The sequence below is a fragment of the Crocuta crocuta genome, unplaced genomic scaffold (genome assembly GCF_008692635.1).
Source record: "Crocuta crocuta isolate KB4526 unplaced genomic scaffold, BGI_CrCroc_1.0 scaffold322, whole genome shotgun sequence".
Taxonomy (NCBI): Eukaryota; Metazoa; Chordata; class Mammalia; order Carnivora; family Hyaenidae; genus Crocuta; species Crocuta crocuta.
In genome coordinates, this window is record NW_027532592.1 from 1,018,984 (window position 1) to 1,036,649 (window position 17,666).

The 17,666-nt window shown below is 46.1% G+C and overlaps 1 protein-coding gene and 1 non-coding gene across 2 annotated transcripts in view; one reads left to right on the forward strand and one right to left on the reverse strand.

The window, feature by feature from the left end:
* Positions 1–886: 886 nt before the first annotated feature.
* On the forward strand, positions 887–993 carry LOC144244581 (U6 spliceosomal RNA). Its single transcript, XR_013338984.1, has one exon. It is a non-coding gene; the product is annotated as a U6 spliceosomal RNA (small nuclear RNA).
* A 7,017-nt stretch (positions 994–8,010) lies between these two features.
* Positions 8,011–17,666, reverse strand: part of SMYD3 (SET and MYND domain containing 3) — a 696,975-nt gene continuing 687,319 nt past the window's right edge. Inside the window, exon 13 of the mRNA XM_077779902.1 lies at positions 8,011–8,718. Coding sequence (XP_077636028.1) covers positions 8,617–8,718 — 102 coding nt within the window. The 3' untranslated portion in view covers positions 8,011–8,616. The remainder of the gene's footprint in view (positions 8,719–17,666) is intronic.

Here is a 17,666-nt window from a genome sequence, read left to right on the forward strand (position 1 = left end):
CTGTAACAAGAGACAGAAAAGGGCATTAACTAATGATAAAGTTATCAACCCAACAAGATGTAACAATTATAAATATCATGGCACCCAATACTGGAGCACCTAAATGCATAAAGCAAGTATCAACAGACACAGAGAAAGAAACTGACAGTCATACAATAATAGTAGAGAACTTTAACACCCATTTACATCAATGAACAGATCATCTGAGCAGAAAATCAGTAAGGAAACAGTGTCTTTAAATGACATATTAGACCAGATGAATTTAACAGATAATATACAGAACATTTCATCCTCAAACAGCAGAATACACTTTTTTTTTTCAAGTGCACATGGAACAGTTTCAATGATAGATTACATGTTAGGACACAAAAGAAGTTTCAATAAATTTAAAAAGATTTAAATCATATCAAGGCTCTTTTCTGATCACTGGTATGAAACTAGAAATAAGTCACACACAAAAAAAATGAGAAAAGCATAATAATGTGGAGGGTAAACAACGTGCTACTAAACAATCAATGGTTCAACAAAGAAATCAAGGAATTTAAAAAATACCTAGAGATAAATGAAAATGAAAATACCATGGTTCCAAATCTTTGAGAACCAGCAAAAATTTGAAGAGGAAAATTTATAAGAATACATGTCTACAGGGGTGCCTGGGTGGCTTAGTCGGTTAAGCGTCCGACTTTTGCTTAGGTCATGATCTCGCGGTTCGTGGGTTCGAGCCCCGCGTCGGGCTCTGTGCTGACTGCCAGCTCAGAGCCTGGAGCCTGTTTCAGAGTCTGTGACTCCCTCTCTCTCTGACCCTCCCCTGCTCACGCTGTCTCTCTCTCTCTCTCCTAGAAATAAGTAAAACATTAAAAAAAAAAAAAAAGAATACATGTCTACAGTGCTTGCTTCAGCAGCACATGTACTAAAATTAGAATGATACAGAGAAAATTAGCATGGCCCCTGTGCAAGGATGACACACAAATTCGTGAAGCATTTAATATTTTTGGGTGTTAAACGGAAACCAACTTGACAATAAACTATATTTTAAAAAAATACATGTCTACATCAAAAAACAAAAAAAAAAATCTGAAATCAACAATCTAATCTTGCATGTAAAGTAACTCTATAAAGAAGAACAAAGAAAGGCTGCAGTCAGTAGAAGAAAGGAAATAATAAAGATTAGAGGAGACATAAATGAGAACGAAAAATACTATAGAAAAGATCAATGAAACCAAGAGTTGGTTCTTTGAAAAGATAAATAAGGTTGATAAACTTTTAGCCAGACTCATCAAGAGAGCACCCATATGAATAATATCCGAAATGAAAGAGGAGAATCTGTAACAAATGACACCACATAAATACAACAGATTATAAGAGACTAGGATGAAAAGTTATATGCCAACAAACTGGACAACCTAGAAGAAGTGGATAAATTCCTATAAATATATAATCTTTCAAAACTAAATCAGGAAGAAATAGAAAATCTGAAAAGAGTGATTACTAGTAATGAAACTGAATCAGTAATAAAAAACCTCCCAACAAAAAAGTCTAGGATACGATAGATTCACAGATTAATTCTAGCAAACATTTAAAGGAGAGTTAATACTTACTCTTTTCTTTTCATTCATTCTATTCATTTACCACCATCAAGCAGGATTTCTTCTGGGGATGCAAGAAAGGTTCAATATGCACAAAACAGTGTGATGTACCACATTAACAAGTTGAAAGATAAAAACCATATGATCATCTCAATAGATGCAGGAAAAGCCATTGAAAAAATTTAATAACTGTTTATGACTAAAAAAAGAAAACCTCTCAACAAAGTGGGTTTAAGGGGAATAACCTCAACATAAAAAAAGACCATATATGATAAACACACAGCTAACATTATAGTCAATGGTGAAAAACTGAGAGCTTTTCCTCTAAGGTTAGGAACAAGACAAGGATGTCCACTCTTCCCACTTTTATTCAACATAGTATTGGAAGTCGTAGCCATAACAATCAGACAAGAAAAAGAAAAAAAAAGCATCCAAAATGGTAAGAAAGAAGTAAAACTGTCAATATTTGCAAACGATGACGCTATACATAGAAAACCCTAAAGACTCCACCAAAAAAACTATTAGAAGTAATAAATGAATTCAGTAAAGTTACAGGATATAAAATCAATATACAGAAATTGGCTGTGTTTCTATATGTTAATAAAGAAGTAGCAGGAAGAGACATTAAAAAATTCCATTTATAATCGTACCCAAAATAATATCTAGGAATAAACTTAACCAAGGAGGTGAAAGATCTATACTCTGAAAACTATAAAACACTAATGAAAGCAACTGAAGACAACACAAATAGAAAGACATACAATGTTAATGGATTAGAATTAATATTGCTCTAATGTCCATACTACCCAAAGCAATATACACATTCCGTGAAATCCCTTTTGAAATACCAACAGTGTTTTTCATAGAACTAGAACAAATAATCCTAAAATTTGTAGGGAACAACAAAAGACCCCAAATAGTCAAAGCAATCTTGAGAAAGAGGAACAAAGCTGGAGGTATCATAATGCCAGATTTCAAGTTATATTGTGAATCTGTAATAATCAAAACAGTATGGTACTGGCACAAGCAGAGACACATAGATCAATAGGACAGAACATAGAGTCCAGAAATGATGTTTATATGGACAATCAATATACAACAAAGAAGAAAAAACTATACAATGGGGAAAAGACAGTCTCTTCAATAAACGGTTCTAGGAAAACTAGATAGCTACATGCAAAGAATAAAACTAGATCATCTTTTAACACCACACATAAAAATAAGCTCAAAATGCATTAAAGACCTAAATGCGAGAGCTGAAACTATGAAACTCTTAGAACAAAACATTAATCTCTTTAACATCCACCTTAGCAAGATTTTTTTTTTTAAAATAGACCTCTGCATGCAAAGGAAAGAAAAGCAAAAATAAAAGTTTCTATTGGGACTACACCAAAATTAAAAGGTTTTATACAGCAAAGGACACCATTAACAAAACAAAAAGAGAGCCTAAGGAATAGGAGATGTTTGCAAATGATATATCTGGTAAGGAGTTAACATCTGAACTATATAAAGAATTTACACAACTCAACACCTACAAATAATCCAGTCAAAAATAGGCAGAGGACCTAGACCAACATTTTCCCCAAAGAATACATCCAGATGGCTGACAGATCCATGAAAAGACACTCAATATGTCTCATCATTGGGAAAATGCAAATCAAAGCCACAGTGGAGGGTCAGCTCAAACCTGTCAGAATGGCCGTTATTAAAACAAAACAAAAAACAAGAACAAACATAGGTAAGGACGTGGGTAAGAGGGAACCCTGATGCACTATTGATGGGATAGTAAATTGGTGCAAACCCTGTGGAAAACTATAGGATTTCCTAAAAATCTTAAAAGTAGAAATACCATATAATCCAGCAATTTTACTACTGGGTAATTAGCCCCCCAAAATGAACAAAATAATTCAAAAGATACATGCTCCCCTATGTTTATTGCAGCACTATTCACAATAGCCAAGATACGGAAGCAACCTAAGTATTGATTGATGAATGGATAAAGAGGATGTGGTGTGCATGCACACACACATGGAATATTACTTAGCCATGAAAAAGAATGAGATGTTTTCATTTGCCAACAACATAGATGGACCTAGAGGGTTATCCTAAGTGAAATAATTCAGATCAAAAAACCCAAATACCACCATATGATTTTGTTGACATATGGAACCTAAAAAACAAAACAAACAAAAAAACACAGAAATGCCCATAAATATAGATAATAAATGGGTGGTTTCCAGAGGGGAGTAGGTAGGGAGATGAGCAAAATGGTAAAGGGGAGTGGGAGGTACAGGCTTCCAGTTATGTAATTAATAAGTCACAGAGATGAAGGGTATGGGATAAGTAATATAGTCAGTGGTATTGTTATAGCATGTGGTGACAAATGGTAGCTACACTTGTGAGCATAGCAGATGTGTAGAGTTGTTAAATCACTAGGTTGTACACGTCTGATGTAGCATTGCATGTCAACTGTACTTCAATAAAAATATAATAAATATACTTAAAAAAGAAAATTAGAGAAGTCAGTCATCCAGCAGGTCCTAAAACTTTTCTACTGTTTTTTTTTTTTATTTTTTTTATTTCTAGGAGAGAGAGAGAGAGAGAGACAGCGTAAGCAGGGGAGGGTCAGAGAGAGAGGGAGTCATAGACTGAAACAGGCTCCAGGCTCTGAGCTGGCAGTCAGCACAGAGCCCGACGCGGGGCTCGAACCCACGAACCGTGAGATGATGACCTAAGCGAAAGTCGGACGCTTAACCGACTAAGCCACCCAGGCGCCCCTTTTACTGTTTATTTTTGAAGGGGAGAGAGAGAGAGAGAGAGAGAGAGAGAGCGAGCATGAGCCAGGGGAGGGGGAGAGAGAGAGGGAGACACAGAATCTGAAGCAGCTCCAGGTTCTGAGCGGTCAGCACAGAGCCCGATGCGGGGCTTGAACCCATAAACTGTGAGATCATGACCTGAGCTGAAGTTGGCGCCCAACTGATTGAGCCACCCAGGTGCCCCTCTATTAAAAATAAATATGTGAAGTTGGCACTTATTCTTAAAAAGGGCTGTAAATCATTTTCTCTCATGCTTACAGTTAATAATGCATTTGTGGAATTTTTGCTTCCTAGCCCTGTGACTTAGATCTGCTAGATTATATGCCTTCATTTCCAAGGGAGAAATGAATCCTCCAGGGAATACAACAATGGCTCCATAATCACGGAGAGACTGCTTTGTGGCCATTTGGACTCATCATGCCTCTGAATCAACAGACAAAAGAGGCAGACTACTGTTCTGGCTGTATTGGCCAAATCCCAATCTCTAATTACTGCTATACAGTGGGGTGGAGCACGTCTGAACCCGGGGATTCTCTAACAAGCAGATCAGTGTAATGGAAGATTGAGGCAACCCAATAAGGCAGGACAGTTCAGGAATGATAAGTTCTACCAGGTGAAGAACCTGACCAGGCAAGGTGCTGGCTGAAAACAGGAAGATTGTAGAATGATCTTTTAAAGAAGAATGATTTTTTTAGGATATCAACTCAACTCAGGAACAGCTAAGAATCAAGAACCATTTGAGGAGGATTCGCGGTGCTTAACTTTACAATGAGAGCCCGGTTTATCCTGGAGTAGATTTCCTATGAAATGCTGTTTGGAAAATGCTAGCCAAAGGAACTCAGAGCAAAATATTAAAGAAAAGTCAAAGAACAAGTGACAAACAGAGAGATTAAATACAGATAAAGAGAGTATCTTCAAATATAGAAACAATTAAAGATGAGGGGAAAAAAGACAAAAAAGAAAAAACAACAACTTGATAGAAAATCAGACAAAAGACAGGCAAATAGCATTCACAAAAAGTTAGACAAAAGGCTTTTAAATATTTGAAGACACAACTTCGCCACTAAGAAAATTAAAAGCACATTGGGATACCATTTCTCACCCACGAGCTTAGCAAAAATTTCAAAAGCTGAAAAAGCCCACCGTGTTGGCAGGACTGAGGGGAGGCAGGCACCGTTACAAACCCTCTCAAGGTAAACCCGACGATGTTGGACGTCAAGCGCTTACCCTTGACTCAGGAATTCCACTTTGTGGGCTACTCTGAGTGTGACGTCATTTCCTGATTGGGCCAGAAGAGAATTCTTGAGCCATAACTCAGGAGGCCCCCCCACAGGACTCTCTCTTTCATCCGCGCCCTGAAGCTTGACGGAGGGACCTCTGTGGTCGGTGGCTGGCTGGCCTCGCCACGCCGTGGCCATCCTCTCTGCAGCCCAGCGTTCTTGCGTGGCCAGAGGAAGCCTGACCTCTGCTCCCAGGGTGGGCGGGCCTTCCAGGCAGCCTTCCTCCCCGCACCCTTGGCATTCACATGGCACGGCCATAAATTATGCCCGATGTGTTCATTTTCAGTTTAAATGTGTTCCCGTCCCAGAGGAACAGCTAATGGCGTCAAGTTATTGATGTGAAAAAAGCCTGCCGCTCCAACCTATGGATTAATGAAATAGCAGTCCTGGAGGCTGGGGCAGCAATAAATCGTCAGCCGCCGGTGACACGGCTTTTAAATTATGTTCTCTGTCCCCTTCCCCCTTCTCCAAAATTAGTTTGCTGTAAAGATGTTCGCTAGATGTCTACCACTGCTTACATGTTTGCGATCTATGAAAATTGATGCCAGAGGGGCCCCTGCCTCTTAAGGGCCCTTCTCTCAGGCGACGGGAAGTGAACTGAGAGGGATTTAAATGCTTGTCATGCTTTTTCGAGGAGACGTGAGGGCAAATCTCTTTGTCCAGGATCATCACTGACTGATAAATTTCACTCAGAAAATTGGCAAACACAGAGTTCTCTCAGTGAATTCTGCTCACTTGGTGTGTGAGTTCCTACCCCGACCTTCTGTTATGGCTTTTTCCTTTCCCTAATGAATTTAAAATGACAAGCCAACGTAATTCCCATCAGTGCTTTCGAAAGGTAGCGTATCTATTTCTCATTAGGCGAAGGACTCCAGGGAGTCCACTGATGGGCCACGGAGAGCTTAAGAGTCCCTGATCCTAAAAGCAAATTGTTCATATGTGTATGGGTTTCTAGAAAGAAGGTCTATGAATGTCATCAGATTCACTCAGAGTTCTGTAACGTGGATGCATAGATGGTCACGGTGCCTTCCTCTCCACATTTCCATGCCATGCAGCGGGATGACTGAGGGAGGAGGCTCTCCCCCTCTCCCCAGACTCTGGGCTGGCCTTGGGAATGGCTTGGCCCATGGGATATTGGTAAATGCGACACAAGTAGATACGAGAAGTGCTCGCACCCTGGGGCTTGCCTCCTTATGTTCCTGGAGTCCCGCGGCCCGGTGCACAAGCCTGGCCACCCCAGTCAACCTCGTTTCCCCAGCTGACCCACGGGCAACTGCAGACGGTGGTGTACCCAGCCAAGGTCAGCCACGCCTGGGCCAGACCAGGACTGTCAGCCCCAGTGCTAATGTATAGAATCATGAATAAGTGTTATTTTGAGCCACTGATACAAATACACCAAACAGTATGCGTTCTGAGTACTAACTTACTCAGTCTTTGTATTGCCTTTTCCTAAAAATACACTAACCATTCAATATGTATTTGTTGAATTGGGTAGAGTTGGTTGTTCATAAAGACTGAGATGAAGCCACTCTCTCAAGGGGACTCAGTAAATCAGGAGGGATTCCAGAGCGCTGACGCTGGGCCTCAGTTTTCTTACGTATAAAATGGGCTTCAGAATACCTACTATGTCACGCGGCGGTGGTTATTAGAGGTGCCACGTGCCCCGGACATACCCGTGATACTTGACTGCGGCTGGAGCAGAGGCCCGCTGACAGCAAGGTGCCCAGTGCCCTGCAAGCCCGACCCTGAGTGCATTTCCACGATCAGAGCAATTGCCAGGCACTGGGCCAGTGGACTCCGGCTTCCCTGCTGCAGAGTAAGGTCGGTCCCTTCCAGCCTGATCGGTGTCCCCGTGTCACTCTGGCAGCGCCTGGCCCTGGCGTGGCCACGTGGCCGGAGGCCCTGTCTCTCCCTGCATGCGGGGCCGTGACCCCATTGCCCAGAAGCCGCTCCTTTCCCGGCTTGTGGAATACGGCGCGGATGGGGGGAGCCTCCCTGGGAACCCCACCGCTGCCGGAACCAAGAGCTGCAACTCCTGCCTGAGCCCCATCTGACCCGGAGGGACCGAACTGCTCACAGGGCCACGGAGCCTTGAAACAGATCACCTTTTCCTGAATTTGCCTGATGCAGAAAGGCGGAAAAGCAAGCATGGGATTGGGAAGTGAGAGGAGGCGGCACGATCAAGCCTGATTTGAGCTGTGTGCAGGCTGAGGGAGCCCCGAGACGCGGGNCAGATGGAGGGATCGCAGAAAAAAATTCCAAGTGAAAAAAAAAAGACCTATACAAAGGGTTACAAAATGCACAGAAGAGTTATACACAGAGCTGCAAGACATTTGAAGAAAACATTTATTTTCCATGAAGACTTCCTGTGCTTCTCTAATAACACCTAAAATGACTTCTTTCTAGGACTCGGGACAGAACTTTCTGTATTAGAGGTGTAGTGGGGAATAATAACGGACACACATATCATTTACTACAAACAGTAAAGAAAACACCTGAAATTCTGCTTTCTTGACAAAATGGACATCAAGTTTTTGCTTGTAAAAACATTGACCAACTATCCCCCAGATATCGAAGGAGGAAGTTCGACTTACTCTGCCATGCTTTTACTAGAACGTTCTAGCTTTCGTGTTGAGCTATTGAACATTATCGTCGCCAACGAGTAAGCGAAGCAAAGAATGACCAATGGCAGTTTCAGCCAACCTTTTTGTATTTATTATTGTGCTTCTCTACAACTAATGATTCTTGTGGTTTGCATGTGGTGTGTCTGCCTGTTTACCTACACACACACACACACACACACACACACACACACACACACACACACACAGCCTAGCGTTTGCGGCGGGGAGGCCGGCACAACAGGGCGGCGTGGGTGACCTCCACGAGGCGTCCGATGTGGGTGTGAGCCGTCCCTGCCTCTGCCTGTGCCCCTTAGGATGCCCTTATGTGGGCATCACATTCTTCTAAGAGCAGGATGAGGTCTTCGATCAGGCTGTGCTCTCTGCCGTGCGTCACTCTCATAATATCAAACGCCTGTTGGAGAAAGAAAGAAGATGGATTATGTTAGAGCAGGCAGTTAGGTAGGGTTAGCAGGATGCCTGGAGGCCCACAAAGGGGGGGGGGTCATGGCCAGCTCTTCGAGGGGGCGGTTAGAGACCTGCCCGGGCACCACTCCAGAACAAAGCCACAAGCAACTGGATCAAGCCAGGCAGGCCCAAGACGGAGAATGCCAGAACCTCAAACTGCGTAAGGGAGAAAAGGCACGAGACCCTGCTCCCAAGAGATCCCCTCCTCCAGTAAGAAGTAGCCCACCCTCTAGTTAACAACCATCAATTCGGGACAGAGACCTGAAGCCCGGCACACGCAGCTCTCCCCTGAGCTCGCCTGCGCTCACATCTTGAGAACATGCACTCCCTTTAATAGACTTTCCTACTTGCTCCTCTCAACCTGTGTGTCTGGTCTGTCCTTGAATTCTCTCTTACGGTGAGACCCAGAGCCTTTAGTGACACCCTGGGGACAGGCCGGGTGGAGGCCTCAGGGTCCAGGGGTCTCCCGGGTCCAGCCAGCAGCATCTTGACCTGAAAGGAAGTGGGCCCCTCCCCGCTCATCTCTTTCCCATGATGCTTAGCAGCGTGGAGAACCCATGATCTGCAGGGTGAGCAGTGCTGTGAGTCCCCAAGCCACACAGTAGGGGCAGGTTACTGTGGTGTTTGTGGACAGCACACTCTCACCGAGTTGTGCCAGGCGTGGTGTCCAACAGCGACCTTCAGGGGTTGTTAATGCAGGAGCCATGGGTGCTTGGGCTCAAGGATAACCAGTAAAAATGATGAAGTAGTGTTAAGGATGAGATGCATGCTGCCATCACCTTAAAATCAAGTTTCATTGCTGCTGCTGCACTCAGCTCTCATCTGTGTGCTGTGCTTATGATGTACCTGTATTTTTATATTCTTTTCACATCCTATTACAGTGTCAGCGTTTGGACAGTCGCTTCTTCCACTCCCCATGTCCCGTTCTGCCTCTGTAAGATTTCTGAAATCTGGGTGGGCTTGTGGCCACGTCAGTAAGAACAGGATAAGGAACACATCGGCTTCCAAGGCTGGGTTACAAAGGCCATGCAGCCCCTGCCTCGTGCTCTGGTATGTTCGCTCCTGGAGACAGGAGTTGCCAGGTTGTGAGGAAGCCCACGCAGAGGCCATGTGCATGTCCTCTGGTTGACTGTGCTCGCCGAGCCCATCTTTCGAGCCATCCTAGCCTAGATGCCAGAAACATCTGGAAGTGTCCGGGGGTGCCTGGCGGGCTCAGTTGGAAGAGCATGCAACTCTTGGTCTCAGGGTGGTGAGTTCGAGCCCCAGTCGGGTATAAAGCATCCAGGTGACTCCAGCCGCTGGCCAGGAGACAGACAGCTTTCCGTCTTCCTTGCCGAACCCCAGACATTGTAGAAATGAGGCAAGCCGTCCCTGCTGTCATCTGCTTGAATTCCTGACCCACGGAATCTGTGTTGGTGGTTTTACTCTGCTAACCTTTGGGATGGTTTGTTACAGAGAATGATACTTGTGCAGGGAATGTCATCGTGTGCTGCCCAGGAGGGGGCCAGCAGGAAGGGAGGGGCACGGGTGCCTCGTGCTGAACAGTGGATGTGTCTTCACAGGGCCATCGGCCTTGGCTGTGAAGTGTTACCAACCAGGGGACCTCCCAAGAGACACTAACGCCCAGATCCGCCCCCCCACAGGTCTAACCAAACCCTGCCCTGGGGGGTGAGGCTGGGCTTCGGGGGATCCTAATGTGCCCTTGGGGTCGAGAATGACTGGTACAGTACGCACTCAACAAACACCAGCAGCGATTTATTATTCCGTGGTAATTTATAGCCAGCATAATTACCATGTTAATGGCTGTGTACAATTAATTCTATCATGTTTACAGACCATCGTTCACTAAGCTACTCTTGGAAATTTAGATCACTTTCAGTTTTTGACAAAAACTGGTATGACATAGATATTCCAACTTTTGCCTTTGCTGAATATTGGCTTAAGATAAATTCCTAGGGACTCCTGGGACCTCTGCAGTGAGAGACGTAAACGCTGGAAAACTACGGGGTCGCATGCTCAGATCCCTTCCTTCTCTGGGGGAGGAGACGGAGAGCCCGGGGAAGCTAAGCGGCCAGGCCCGGGGATGCTTCCAGCATGTGCTCCTGGCTCCTCGTCCTGCGTCCCCCGCATGCTGCGATAAAGGAAAAGAGGCAGGCAGAGGGGTCTGCGTTGAGCTGCTGGGGGAGAGGAAAGAGACCGGAAGGGGAAGACCCGCCAGCTGGGGCTCGGGATCCAGCCTGGAAGACAGCAGTGCTCCTCACGGAGTCCAGACGCCACCCTGCAGACCGACAGGCCCGTCACCCGGTGACATCCCAGCTGGGAAACCCAGAAGGTTCTGATTAACCTGAGTGGGCCTGGCCTGGGGGCGGGGGAGGGGAGGAGGTGGAAGCAGCCCCCACCCTGCCCGCAGCCAAGCTGAGATCCCTCCAGACAGATCAAAAACAAATGTTTGAAACCATTCTGGGAACGAAGGTGTCCCATTTCATCCCCCTGCGGGCTCAGCTCTGGGTCCCCTGTCCATCTAGACCCCTTAGGTCCGAGGCAGAGCGGCCTGAAAGCAGGGCTGCAGTGAGAGACCCGAGATGCGTCAAGTCTTTGAGGGGAGCGCCTCTCACTCGAAAGCTCTGGGACGTTCTCTGCCTTCTGCTCAACAGAGGAAGATGCAGGGGCCCGAAGCCCGGGGGGACGCCTCTCCCCACGCAGGGAGACGCCCCTCCGCCCTGCCCCCTGACGCGCGGTCCAGAAACCGGGCAGGCTCCGGCGGAGGGCTCGCCTCCGTCCCGGGGCCTCCGCTGGCGGGGCCCTGGCCTTGTGGCCCAGGAGGGCGCCCCGCCCGGCTCCTCTCGCCTTCCTGGTCGTGTTTCCCCAGGTGCCTCCCCCTGAGATGTCCTGTGCTTTTGACTCCGAGACTAAGTGACAAATGTCCTCTCCATAGCCCTCTGACAGGGTGAGGTTGCTGTGCACGCCTTCACGTCTGCCTGCCTCTCCTCCCGCCATCGTGTTCACTCCTTTCCCCCTTCCAGCTTTATGTTTTGTTTTGTTTTTTAATTTCATTTTTTTTTAAATATTTTTTATTTCTGAGAGAGAGACAGACAGCATGAACAGGGGAGGGTCAGAGAGAGGGGGAGACACAGAATCTGAAACAGGCTCCAGGCTCTGAGCTGGCTGTCAGCACAGAGCCCAACGCGGGGCTTGAACCCACGAACTGTGAGATCATTACCTGAGCTGAAGTCGGAGCTTAACCAACTGAGCCACCCAGGTGCCCCTGTTTTTTAATTTCTGAGAGCGAGAGAGAGACAGCGTGAGCAGGGGAGGGGGAGAGAGACACAGATCCGAAGCCGGCTTCAGGCTCTGAGTTGTCAGCACAGAGCCCGACGTGGGGCTCGAACCCACAAACTATGAGATCATGACCTGAGCCGAAGTCAGAAACTTAACCGACTGAGCCACTCAGGCACCCCTCCCCCTTCCAGCCTTAAAACTGAGGTCTGCACCTCGAGCTAAGGTTAGTTGTGGCCGGTCTGGCGCCTTCCTGCTCATTAAAGGGACGGCCCTGCTAGGACAGGCGCCGAAGCGCCAGTGGGAGGCTTGTGGCCGTCGGGCATCGGGAGCCGCGGGCAGGAAGGGGCAGCTGGCCTCCCCCCGGCCTCGCTGCCAGGCCTCCGCGCCTGCTTCCTTACCAGAAGGCCACCACGACCAGCTGGCCTAGAGTCCCCATGTTACCGCCTGACGCGTGGGCGCGGGGTGAGCGCCGACTCTCAGGACTCGAGTCAGAGCTCCCTCCACGACGGCACCATGCGGCCTGCACCCGAAGCCGGTCTCCACGGCCAAGGGGAGGGACCAGAGGGTCCCTGGACCCGGACGTGGCTTCTGAGACATCCAGGGGGAGCTCCCCAGTCATGGTGCTCTTGGTGGCGACCGGGGCAAGGGAGGCGAACGTGGGGCAGGGGCAACCTCCGGGCATTACGTACAAGGCTCGAGACACGAAGAAGAGTTTATGCACAGGGGTGGCTGGACGCAGAGCGCGAATGGGCTTAGCTGGGGCTCTGGGCCGACGGGAAGACACTGAAAAATGATATGCATCATTTGTCCAGAAGATGAAACCAAGAAGTACAAGGGCCAAGTGGACATTATAATTTCATGAGGGACGGCTGGGGTGGGAGAGAGCAGGCGGGAGAGGAAGAAGTAGGATCCGTGATGTGCAGAGTGCGTCCGAGCCCGTGTTGTGCATCTGTGTGGATGACCGTTCCCCGGGTGGACAGGCCGTGAGGAGGAGCGCAGGCCTGGCGATGGCCTACCTACCTGGCCCTCGTCTTGGGCGTCAGCGGGCTGACCCGTGGGCTGGGGAACGGGCCCCGGTGACGTAGGACGGGAGCACTCTGTGGCCGTGGGCCCACATCTCCTCGGGGGCCACAGCCCTTCAGCCCAGTGGGACGGCGAGGAGGGCTTTTCCCTCCAAAACGAAGTTACGGTAAATCCCTGACAGACCAGAGCAACTGTTTCCTGTTGCTCTGTGTGTCCCCTCAGACTCTCCCACCTGCCCCGCATGCGCACATCAGACGGAAAGGACAATTTTAATTTCCTGCAGCGGTATATAAAACAGATTAAGGGAATATAAAATTGGAGCCGCTTGCGCTGGGAAAAGCTTATCTCTTTCCATTAAATTTTATTTTTATAATTGTAGCATTTAAAAAGAGCCTCCACATCATCTTCCACAGAGGACTCATTTGAAGCCCCAAAGGGGGGTCGTCGCCCCATGTACCGACTCTAAATGTCACACGAGAAATGGCAGCACTGACTGACTGCCACAAGACATGCGTGGGTCATTCAGGAATAAAGGCCGGGCCCCAGGACTGATTTCAATCTCATATCTTTTTTTTTTTCCCTGAGTAATTTTAAAATTGTGGTCTTATGTTAAATAGGTGAACTCAAATTATGATTTAAAGTTGCAAACAATAGCTTTCTTATTAATTTTTAATACAAATATATTAAGCTTATCAAGGATCTCATTTACTCTCTACCATGAGCCTGAGGGAATCCAATAAATGACTTCCCCAAGCATGATTTAAATATGGATTTAAAATCAGAGGGAGGGGCGCATGGGTGGCTCAGTTGGTTAAGCGTCCGGCTCTTGATTTTGGCTCAGGGCATGATCTCATGGTTCATGGATTTGAGCCCCACATCCTGCTTTGGGATTCTCTCTCCCTTCCTCTCTGTCCCTCCCTCCCTCTCCCTCTCTCAAGATAAACTTAAAAAAATCAGAGGGAAAAGAAATGTGTGCATGATAAGGAGCTCTAGGATCACATCACAAGAGGAGAAAATGCAAGTTTTCTTATTCTGCCCGTTTTGGGGTTGAAAGCAGAGGGGGGTGGGGGAGGGGAGTATAGTCTGAAGCATCCAAAGTAGGAAACGTAAGAAGCCAGACCTGCAACACATCTGGAGCTCCGAGCTCTGTACAATGGGCAGCAGAAGACTCCGCAGCCTTAGGTGACGCACCCGAACTCCGTACCCTGCTGACCCTGCTCTGGTCTACACCTCGAATAACTCAGCGTAAGGGTCCACTGGAAGGACCTGTCCTCCTGGGAGGGAAAATTTCCTTACTGAAAACATCTATCCACTCAGTCACTAAATGTCGTCTGCGCAGCTCTAATGAGCTGGACTTGACACAGCCAGGAGACAGAATCAGAACAGGGCCGTCTGTGATCAAGGGAGATGGAAAGTGCCAGGTGTCTGGGGAGGGAAGGTCCAGCTGCCCAAGGGAGCCTCTGGAGGGGTTACAGGTGTGGTGAGCTCAGGGCTGTGTTTTCCACTGGTAGTAAAAGAGCTGCGCTATGTTGTTACGTTTAGCTCATCAATCCAGTGCGTATTTATTGAGCACCTGAGAAACCCTGAAGAAGTCATGTCGCCTCTCTGAGCCTCAGTTTCCTCAGTTAAATAATGAAGATATTGGGATAATTCTAGGGGCAAACCAAGTCCCAGACAGAAGTAGGTGGTGTGGATTTGGCTTTGTTCCAAATACTGTTATTGATTTACAATTTAATTCTATATGGTCAGAGAGTTTACTTTGTATGACTTGAATCCTTTTATCCTTGAGACTTGTTTATGGCCCTGCATGTGGTCTGTGTTGGTGTACAGTCTGTAGACACTTGAAAAGAACATGTATTTTGCTATTATTGGGTCGAGTGTCTTATAAATGTCAGTTAGATCCTATTGGTTGATGGTACGGTGAAATGCTAGATTCTTGCTGATTTTCCGTCTAGGTGTTTGGCCGGTTATTGATACAGGGGTGTGGATATCCCCAGCTGTACTGGTATCCACAAGCCTATTGTCTGTTTCTCCTTTCGGTTATATCAGTTTTTGTTTCCCACATTTTGCAACTGAGTTTTTTGATGCATACATATTTAGGATTGCTATGTCTTCTTGGTAAATTGAACTTTCTGCCATTATGTAATGTTTTGCTCTGTGTCTAGTAAAATTTTCTTTGCTCTGAAATCTACCTTATCTGATATTAATGTAACTACTTCTGCTCATATGTTTCTTTTCCCTCCTTTACTTTCAGCTTCCCTATATCGTTATACAGACAACATATAGTGGGTGATTAACAAAATCATTCTGTTAATTTCTGTCATTTAACTGGTGCACTTAGACACTTTACGTTTCCTACATAGACCACTTACATAATCAATGTAGTATTCTATATCAGGGTTAATTAAGTCTGCCATTTTATTTATGTTTTCTGTTTATTCTGGGGTTCCTTTATTTTCTTATTCTTGCATTTCCTATGGATTAAACGTTTATTTTAGAATTCCATTCTACAGAGATTTAGCGTGTATCTCTTTGTAGAGCCTTTTTAGTGGCCGCCCCAGGTCTCACATTACATATACATAACATCACACTGTACTGGTGTCTCCGTTTTGTCCATTCAAATGAAGGCTTAGAAGCCTTACCCCCTTTATGTCTTTTACTTTCCCTTATTTGGAATACAACTGTTCTAAAAATTTCTACTAAATGCATTCAGAACCACATCACACAGGCTTATAATTTTTGCTTCAACTGTCAAACATGATCTAGAAAACTCGAGAGGGGAAACCTATTTTATTTATCCGTATCTTTGTGCACCGTGTTCTTCCTTCCTTCCCGATGTTCTGCGAGTCCTCCTTTTATCGTGTCCTTTCTGGTTAGAGGACACCCCTTTAGAACAGGCCCACCACTGACAGGTTCTCACTGTTCCTTCATCTGAGAAGCTCTTGATGTCCCCCTCATTCCTGAAGGGTATTTTTGCCGAATGTAGGTTTTGGGGTTGAGAGTTATTTTCTTTTAGTCCTTGAATAATCGTGTTATTTTCATCTGCCTCCATGGTTTCTGCCGAGAAAACCACCATCATTCAAATTGTTTTGTCTTTAGTTTTCACAAGTTTGACTATGATGAGTCTCTGTGGATTTCTTTGGATTTTTCCTACTTGGTATTCACTTCGCCTCTTGAATCTGCAGTTTAGGTCTTTTGCCCAATTTCAGAGAGTTTTCTATCATTATTTCTCTTTTGTTTTCTATTTATTTTATTTTGGAGGGCGGGGAGAGGGGCAGAAGAAGAGGGAGAATCTTTTTTTTTTTATATTTTTATTTATTTCTAGGAGAGAGAGAGAGAGAGACAGCGTTGAGCAGGGGAGGGTCAGAGAGAGAGGGAGATAAAGACTCTGAAACAGGCTCCAGGCTCTGAGCTGGCAGTCAGCACAGAGCCCGACGCGGGGCTCAAACCCACGAACCACGAGATCATGACCTAAGTGAAAGTCGGACGCTTAACCGACTAAGCCACCCAGGCGCCCCAGAAGAGGGAGAATCTTAAGTAGGCTCCAGCTCAGGGTGGAGCCCCACGTGGGGCTCAGTCCCATGAGCCTGGGATCCTGACGTGAGTCAAAATCAAGAGTTGGACACTCAACTGACCAAGTCATCCAGGCACCCCTACCAATTCTTTTTAAAAAAAAAATGTTTCAGGGGTGCCTGGGTGGCTTAGTCGGTTAAGCGTCTGACTTTCGCTTAGGTCATGATCTCGCGGCTCGTGGGTTCGAGCCCCGCGTCGGGCTCTGTGCTGACTGCCAGCTCAGAGCCTGGAGCCTGTTTCAGTCTGTGACTCCCTCTCTCTCTGACCCTCCCCTGCTCACACTGTCTCTCTCTCTCTCTCTCCTAGAAATAGATAAAACATTTTTAAAAAATGTTTCATTGTGGTAAAATATATGTAACATCATATAAGTTACCACTTTAACCATTTTTAAATGTACAGTGACACTAAGTGCACTCATATTTTTGTGCAGCCATCAGCACCATCTGTATCCAGAACTTCTGCATCATCCCAAACAGTAACTCCCCTTTCCCTCCAGCCCCTGGAAGCCATTATTCTACTTTCTGCCTCTTTGCTTTTGGCCCTCTAAGTATCTCATCTAAGTGGAATCATACAGTACTTGTCCTCTTGTATGTGGCTTGTTTCCCTTGGCATAACGTTCATCCGTGTTGTAGCATGTGTTAGAATTCATTTTTATTTTAAGGCTGAATAACATTCCATTGCACGTGTACAAATCCCACAGTTTATCCATTCATCCATTCACGTTTCCACCTTTTTGCTATCGTGAATAACGCTGCTAGGAACTAGGGTACAAATATCTGTTCAAATCCTTGCTTTCAATTCTTTAGTGTGTCTACCCAGAAGAGGAATAGCTAGATCCAGTGGTAATTCTGTGTTTCCTTTTTCTGAGGAACTACCATATTCTTTCCCATAGCAGTTGCACAACTTGGTATTCTTCCCAGTGACGTACAGGGGTTCCAATTTCTCCACATCCACACGGACTCCTGTTTTTTGTTTGGTTTTGATCATAGCCATCCTAAAGGGTGAGAAGTGATAACTTGT